Raw genomic sequence first — 8,554 nt, forward strand, 5'->3', positions numbered from 1 at the left:
AATGAATTGTAGTATTAACACACATGGAAAAACAATAGTTCCCTGCAGTAAAAATTCTCCTGCAATTTTTCTGTTAGCCTTAAAGATGCCACTGAACTTGCTTTGCTTTTTGCAAAGACTAAACAGTTACCGGTAACTCTTCTGAAATCATTCCTAGTAACGAATCTACATTTATTCAGAAAGTCCCTATGGCATAAACAGCAGCACTGAATGAAGCTTTGCTACCACCCATACTATTCTTTCCCAGGAGACATTCAGAGGGTACCAGCTAGACTTTCAGTCACTCCACATTATGAAGGATCTTTATTTCACAGTCTCATTGCTTTGGGGCTGTAAAGTCGAGTATTTACAGAGGATTGTTTTGAGCTTTTTGTGCAAATTTCTCTTGAATGCTTATGCAAAATGTCTAATTTCTTTATTTAACTGGTTTTACTAATGGGGGGGTGGGGAGATGCAGAGCTGCGAACATTTTCTCCAGTGTGAAAGAGAACAAATATTTAACTCAGCTATCATTTTACTCACCATAACATTTTCACTATATATCTATTTGTTCACTGCAAGTACTATGCAGTACCAAATAAAAAGTGAGCTAAAACTTGCATTTTTATCCAATTTCAACTTTCTATGCAAGGGGAAATAACTCCTTTCACTTATTGTTAATAACCTTAAAACGCAATTATCAATTCCTTGTGTTCAAGTTTACTGAGCAGGCCTTAAACAGTTGTTCACTTGGCTAGCTAGGAAAGTTTGTGTCAGTTGGAAGAGAAATTTTATCCCGCTTTACCTCCAAAGGAGTTCAGGGTGGCAAACATGCTATTTCCCTTCCACTATTGTGTCCTCACAACTAGCCTATGAGGCAGGTTAGTCAGAGATTATGAGCAGACCATGCAGTGAACTTCAGTGTTGAGCAGGGTTTGAATTTGGGGTTCCTTAGTGACAATGAACAGTGAAGGAACTTGAGGATGAAGCTGACGGTGCTCAAGGCTTCTGCTTGTTTTTCAGCAAAGAAAAGCTACTTGATGCTCTAGTAAAGAGATAACTTCTGTAGCTTGTGCATTGCCTTGCTCCAAATGCCTTTTTATTCACATTTGATCAGCAGTTCATTTAGCAATCAGCCAGTTTAAAAGAGCATTTACAGTGAAATTCTACACATGCATACTCAGAAGTCCCGAATTCTGGGCAATGTCACAAGGCACCGCATACATATCCCTGTATATTTCCTGTAGGCTCACAGTTTTATTTTCAAAGTATAAGCAATCATTCTTTCCAGAAAAAAACCACTTTATTATTAGTTTATTTTGCTTTTAACACTGATTTGTATTTTGTTACTTTAGGTTGTTAAAGACCAAATTCATTGAGTATTCACTATAACCTAGTAAAACCCAACTGTAGGTGAAAATGCTGTACAAGTTCGCAAAGTGTTTGGTTGTTCTTGCTCAACAAAATAATTAAAGAACATGTTCAACACATTCTGTTTATTGGCATAGTGATTTTACACATATACTGTGAGCTTTCACAGAGCAGGAAGCAGTTATGTTGCGTACAAGCACACTCATGAGTCTTCATTTTGCCTGTTATAAATCAAGTCCTGTAAGACAATTAAGACAAGCAGTTAAGTGTCATATTACAATATATAATTTCAATTAAAACTGAGAGCCCCCGAACTAATATTATTCCTCAAACTTCTGAGGTATAACACCTATTCCGGTATGTATTTACAGTGATATGTAAAAGTGGCAAAACAGTTCTCATCCCTGTTTCAGTTATCAAAGGACTTATCTGGCATTGTTTTAACCACATGTAAAAGCTAAAGGACACCTGAACAGTTAAGTCCAGTCAAACTTGACCATGGGGTGTGGTGCTCGTCTCGCATTTCAGGCCAAGGCAGCCAGTGTTTGTCCACAGACAGCTTTCCGGGTCATGTGGCCAGCATGACTAAACCGCTTCTGGCACAATGGAACACTATGATGGAAGTGAGAGTGTACAAAAACACTGTTTACCTTCCCACCGCAGCGGTACCTATTTATCTACTTGCACTGGTGTGCTTTCAAACTGCTAGGTTGGCAGGAGCTGGGACAGAGCTGAGGAGCTCACCCCATCACGTGGATTCCAAACGCCAACCTTCTGATCAGCACATTGGTAGTACATGGCACTACAAAAAAATAGCTTCCTGTTAAATAGCCAGCAATGAGGTTTCAAATGTTATAAGGTCCACTATCTGAAGGTTCTAATTCTGTAGCTGTAGTCACAAGTTGTTATGTTAGTGTAAAGGGAACAAATTAAGAGTACTTAAATTATCAGGAAATAAATTTAGTAGTTGCTGCCATACAAACATAGCAATTCACAAATAGTACATTCTGTCATAAATGTGACTGAACAAAAGAAAAGCCAGATGGCTGGATGGTTACGTGGGAGCTGGTTGAAGTTAAATCCTTCAAAGACAGAGGTCCTTTGGCTGGGAAGGGACAATATGGCAATATGGGATTGGGGGGGCAACTCCCATCTCTTGCGGGGGTGCAATTAGTGCCAGCACCGTCCGTTAAGAGTTTGGGTGTAATCTTCGACACCTCCCTTTCCATGGAGGCGTAGATTGCAGCTACAACAAAGGCGGCATTTTTTCATCTCCGTCAAGCTAAGCAATTGGCTCCTTACCTCTCTCGCCCTGACCTAGCCACTGTGATCCACGCAACGGTCACCTCCAGACTGTATTGTAACTCGCTCTACGTGGGGCTGCCCTTGAGACTGACCCAGAAACTCCAGCGGGTGCAGAATGCTGTGGCGAGACTCCTTACGGGGTCCTCGCTGCGAGATCACATTCACCCGGTGCTATACCAGCTGCACTGGCTCCCGGTGGGGTACAGGATCAGGTTTAAGGTGCTGGTTTTAACCTTTAAAGCCCTATACGGCCTAGGACCCTCGTACCTACGGGACTGCCTCTCCTGGTATGTCCCACAGAGGAACTTACGGTCTTCAAATAAAAACATCTTGAAGGTCCCAGGCCACAGAGAGGTTAGGCTGGCCTCAACTAGAGCCAAGGCTTTCTCGGCTGTGGCTCCAATCTGGTGGAACGCTCTGTAACAAGAGACTAGGGCCCTGCGGGACTTGCCATCTTTCCACAGGGCCTGCAAGACGGAGCTGTTCTGCCAGGCCTTTGGTCGGGGTTCAGTCTGACTCCCTCTCCCCTTTCATAAGAACTTGCATGAAAGTGGCCTCCCAATTTTTCTCACAGGCCCATATAAGTTCAGCACAAACAGTTGGGCCTGGTGAGCATTTAAGGTCCCTAACCCTAATCTGCGGGTTGCCATCCGATTGGATTTTATTCTGATCCTGATCCGATTTGAGGGTGTATTTTAATTGATTGTCTGATTTTATGATAATGTATTATACATTTGATGTTAGCCACTCTGAGCCCGGCTTCGGCTGGGGAGGGCGGGATATAAATAAAATTTATTATTATTATTATTAATTTATTAATAAAAGGTGGATTTTTTCCCCTAGTACTTTTTTTCTCTGGGATAAATTTCCCTTTTTATAAAGTCATTAGTAACAATGAATGCATGCCAATTACAAATACAGTATTAATCACGCATAGCATGTTCAAAGCTTCAATTAAAGTCTTTTTGGGTAATTATCTCTAGCATTGTCTTCACATATTTACAATTATTCCAATAAAAATGTCTACAGATGTATAGCTCAGTTGGTTAGAACATAGTGCTGATAATGCCTAGGTCGCAGGTTCGATCCCCATATGCGACAGCTGTATTGTACGGTGTTCAACCAGATGATCCTCAGGACCTCTTCCAATTCTATAACACTTAAACCACACTGAGTATGCTTCAATTTCCCCTCTCAAATATTTCAGGTCAAATACTTGTGGTACATTGGAAGAAAACATCAGCATGCGGACTTTGTATAGCTTTGTTTACTAAAGCAAGTAAACTCAGCCTGCTAAGTTAGATCACTCTCTGGGCCATAAGAAAAATCTCCAGGCCAAATGAAAATTATCAAATTCAGGATTTCCCAGAAAACCCACACCCACAAATAAGGGAACCAATGAATCTTACTTGTAGAACCTTGGCTACTGTTTAGCCTCTTCCAGTCCCATGCCTTCAGTGATATTTATTTACTTAGTAGAGAATAAATCTCTGTTCAAGAAAATTGGAGATATGAAAGGAACATTTCGTACAAAGATTACCATAATAAAGGACAAAAGTGGTAAGGACCTAACAGAAGCAGAAGACATCAAGAAGAGGTGGCAAGAATACACAGAGGAATTATACCAGAAAGATATGGATGTCTCGTACACCCCAGGTAGTGTGGTTGCTGACCTTGAGCCAGACATTCTGGAAAGTGAAGTCAAATGGGCCTTAGGAAGCACTGCAAATAACAAGGCCAGTGGAAGTGATGGTATTCCAGCTGAACTATTTAAAATGTTAAAAGATGATGCTGTTAAGGTGCTACACTCAATATGCCAGCAAATTTGGAAAACTCAGCAGTGGCCAGAAGATTGGAGAAGATCAGTCTACATCCCAATCCCAAAGAAGGGCAGTGCCAAAGAATGCTCCAACTACCGCACAATTGCACTCATTTCACACGCTAGCAAGGTTATGCTTAAAATTCTACAAGGAAGGCTCAAGCAGTATGTGGATCGAGAACTCCCAGAAGTGCAAGCTGGATTTAGAAGAGGCAGAGGAACCAGAGACCAAATTGCAAACATGCGCTGGATTATGGAGAAAGCTAGAGAGTTCCAGAAAGACATCTACTTCTGCTTCATTGACTATGCAAAAGCCTTTGACTGTGTCGACCACAGCAAACTATGGCAAGTTCTTAAAGAAATGGGAGTGCCTGATCACCTCATCTGTCTCCTGAGAAATCTCTATGTGGGACAAGAAGCTACAGTTAGAACTGGATATGGAACAACTGATTGGTTCAAAATTGGGAAAGGCGTACGACAAGGCTGTATTTTGTCTCCCTGCTTATTTAATTTATACGCAGAATACATCATGCGAAAGGCTGAGCTGGATGAATCCCAAGCTGGAATTAAGATTGCCGGAAGAAATATCAACAACCTCAGATATGCAGATGACACAACCTTGATGGCAGAAAGTGAGGAGGAATTAAAGAACCTTTTAATGAGGGTGAAAGAGGAGAGCGCAAAATATGGTCTGAGGCTCAACATCAAAAAACCGAAGATCATGGCCACTGGTCCCATCACCTCCTGGCAAATAGAAGGGGAAGAAATGGAGGCAGTGAGAGATTTTACTTTCTTGGGCTCCATGATCACTGCAGATGGTGACAGCAGCCACGAAATTAAAAGACGCCTGCTTCTTGGGAGAAGGGCAATGACAGGCCTAGACAGCATCTTGAGAAGTAGAGACGTCACCTTGCCAACAAAGGTCCGTATAGTTAAAGCCATGGTTTTCCCAGTAGTGATGTATGGAAGTGAGAGCTGGACCATAAAGAAGGCTGATCGCCGAAGAATTGATGCTTTTGAATTATGGTGCTGGAGAAGACTCTTGAGAGTCCCATGGACTGCAAGAAGATCAAACGCATCCATTCTTAAGGAAATCAGCCCTGAGTGCTCACTGGAAGGACAGATCGTGAAGCTGAGGCTCCAGTACTTTGGCCACCTCATGAGAAGAGAAGACTCCCTGGAGAAGACACTGATGCTGGGAAAGATGGAGGGCACAAGGAGAAGGGGGCGACAGAGGATGAGATGGTTGGATAGTGTTCTCGAAGCCACAAACATGAGTCTGACCAAACTGCGGGAGGTAGTGGAGGACAGAGGTGCCTGGCGTGCTCTGGTCCATGGGGTCACGAAGAGTCGGACACGACTAAACAACAAGAGAATAAATCACATAGGAGCTTACAGGACTGGATATTTGAAGTTGTTAAAGGAAGAAGAGGAAAAATACGCAGCGTCAAATATGAAGAAACAAGAAAGAGGCAAGCCTCAAAATAAAGTGTTTAATTCCATAATGTGTTTCAGTAAAAGCTTTCTTCAGGGGTATGAAAAGAACAATCAATAATTGAAACAAAATAAAAATATAATACAATTAGTAGGATATAAGCAGACAGGACATTAAAAAAAAAACCTTATGAAACATGGAGCAGACCTCATAACAAATCAATGTAATTCATGACTTACATCACCACATGTCTGTTTTTCACCACGAGACTAATACTCCCAAGCTTGCATTTTGAAGCTTGCCTCTTTTGTTAAAGGGGAAACCCTTCAGAACATAGGCTGCAAAAGTGAGGTGCTTTTACAAGAAGATACGCCCCCTTTAAGAGAGGGCCAGAGCTTAATGGTAGAGTAATATGCTTTGCAGGGACGCGGGTGGCGCTGTGGGTTAAACCACAGAGCCTTGGGCTTGCCGATCAGAAGATTGGCGGTTCGAATCCCCGCGACGGGGTGAGCTCCCGTTGCTCAGTCCCTGCTCCTGCCAACCTAGCAGTTCGAAAGCATGTCAAAGTGCAAGTAGATAAAGAGGCACCGCTCTGGCGGCAAGTTAAACGGTGTTTCTGTGCGCTGCTCTAGTTCACCAGAAGCGGCTTAGTCATGCTGGCCACATGACCCGGAAGCTGTACGCCGGCTCCCTCGGCCAATAAAGCGAGATGAGCTCCGCAACCCCAGAGTCGGCCACGACTGGACCTAATGGTCAGGGGTCCCTTTACCTTTAATATGCTTTGCATGCATCTCCAGACACTTCCAATTAAAAGGGTACCAGGACTGATCAGCCTCCACCTGATACCGCAGCTTCGTTGCAAAAAAACCCAAAACACCAAATATCCCTACTTACTTGCACATCATTCCTTTTTTATTCTGACTATTTTCACGTTCGCTCCCGCCGTTTTCTCTGCCTCCGCTTTAAACTGCGGTTTCAGCGCTGCTCTCACGGCCTGGGCGCAGATTTGGGAATAGCGGATGTAGCTGGAAGGGGAGAGAAAGAGACGCGCAAAAGTCAACGCAAACACCGCACAGCCGCCCGGAGCCACCAGAGGAGGAAACAAAGAGGAGGCCCGGCTCGCCTCAGCCAACCCTACCTGAGCCCGGCCTGCCTCCAGTAGGACACCATGTCTGCCCAGCGGATGGACCGTGACTCGCTCGCTTGCTCCGCTTCAGGCCGCAAGGTCGGCAACCGAACAAGCCCTCAGCCAGGCCGGCCTTGGTGTGACCTGGAAGAAGCAGAAGACCCGGAAGCGGAAATGCCAGTCCGACCAATCGCACGCTCACATCACGCCCCTCCCGTTCGATCCCCGTCTATTTCCAGTGAGGAGGAAGCGCCCAATCAAAGCACGGGGCGCCGGGACGTCGGGCGCTCCCATTGGCTGCGTGGCGGCGCCGTGCTGACTTAAGAGGGTTCTGCACTTTTGCAGCTGGGCAGGTGGATCGGTTGTAGCCGTTCCTTGGTCTCCTGTTCTAGTACACGGCGGATCCGTCGCGAGATCCAACAGGCTTCCTGGCACACAATAAGATCAGGGCTCTTGGGCTGCTGGCGCGGGAAGCAGAAAACCCAGCGCTGTGGAAGCTGCACCTGTTGGTCCCCCTCCCTCCGCTTGCTGGGATGTGTAGCATGAGGAGGAAATCTTTCTTTCCCCTTGTATAAAGTTACCTGATGTCCTCGTTTCCCGGGATCTGTCCCTGGATTTACAAATCAGTCCCCATACAAAATCCATGGGAGTTGAAAAGTGTCCCCGGATCATAGCTGTCAACGTTTCCCTTTTTTAAAGGGAAATTCCCTTATTCCGAATAGGATTCCTTCCAAGAAAAGGGAAAAGTTGACAGCAATGCCCTAGATTCATTGAAAAAAATCGGGTAAGCTTACCCTTGTAGGCATCTCATAGGCGTCTGGCTGGTCAGTTCTGAGAAAAGGCCTTTGGCCTGATCCGGCAGAGATATCCTGTTCACCATATACGCTGAACGTTCACTGGGTTGCAGATTTACTACGCAGCAGGGATTCTCAGACGGTTGCTAGGAAGCCTCCTCCCTCGGAGGGCGTGGTTGTTGCCAGTGGAGAGCGCGTTGATTTGGAGATTGAGGGCACCTCTATTTTAAAAGTAGATGGTCTTGCATCTGGAGTCAGAGGTGCAACTGATCACTTCCTCTAGAGGCATCCATTTCACCCCTGTATTAATAAATAAAAAATTGTCCAGTAGCACCTTAGAGACCAACTAAGTTTGTTCTGGGTATAAGCTTTTGTGAACAAACTTAGTTGGTCTCTAAGGTGCTACTGGACAATGTTTTAACTTATTTCAACTGCATCAGACCAACACGGCTACCTACCTGAATCTAGAACCCTGTACATTATTAACTTTGTGGTGGTCCTAGTGTGATGGATGCAGTGATGTAAAGGACCTGGGGAAAGCCCTCTTTCTCCTGCCACACACATCCCGCAGGCATAGGCAAACTCCGGCCCTCCAGATGTTTGGGACTACAATTCCCAACATCCCTAGCTAAGAGGACCAGTGGTCGGAGTTTGCCTAAGCCTGATTAAAGGCCTTCACATCTCTAGGGGTTTGCATGTGGTGTGTTGAAATCTGAAACAGCTGA

At 44.7% G+C, this 8,554-nt stretch overlaps 1 protein-coding gene across 1 annotated transcript; it reads right to left on the bottom strand.

The window, feature by feature from the left end:
• Positions 1 to 1,460: 1,460 nt before the first annotated feature.
• On the bottom strand, positions 1,461 to 7,197 carry ATP5F1E (ATP synthase F1 subunit epsilon). The gene is made up of 3 exons (XM_053394399.1): positions 7,048 to 7,197; positions 6,804 to 6,934; positions 1,461 to 1,588 (listed from the first exon to the last, which is right to left on the bottom strand). Exons 1-2 carry the CDS (start codon positions 7,077 to 7,079, stop codon positions 6,811 to 6,813), a joined length of 156 nt encoding a protein of 51 aa, XP_053250374.1. The 5' UTR covers positions 7,080 to 7,197; the 3' UTR covers positions 1,461 to 1,588; positions 6,804 to 6,810.
• Between the last annotated feature and the right edge of the window lie 1,357 nt (positions 7,198 to 8,554).

The sequence above is a fragment of the Podarcis raffonei genome, chromosome 6, assembly GCF_027172205.1.
Source record: "Podarcis raffonei isolate rPodRaf1 chromosome 6, rPodRaf1.pri, whole genome shotgun sequence".
Classification (NCBI taxonomy): domain Eukaryota; kingdom Metazoa; phylum Chordata; class Lepidosauria; order Squamata; family Lacertidae; genus Podarcis; species Podarcis raffonei.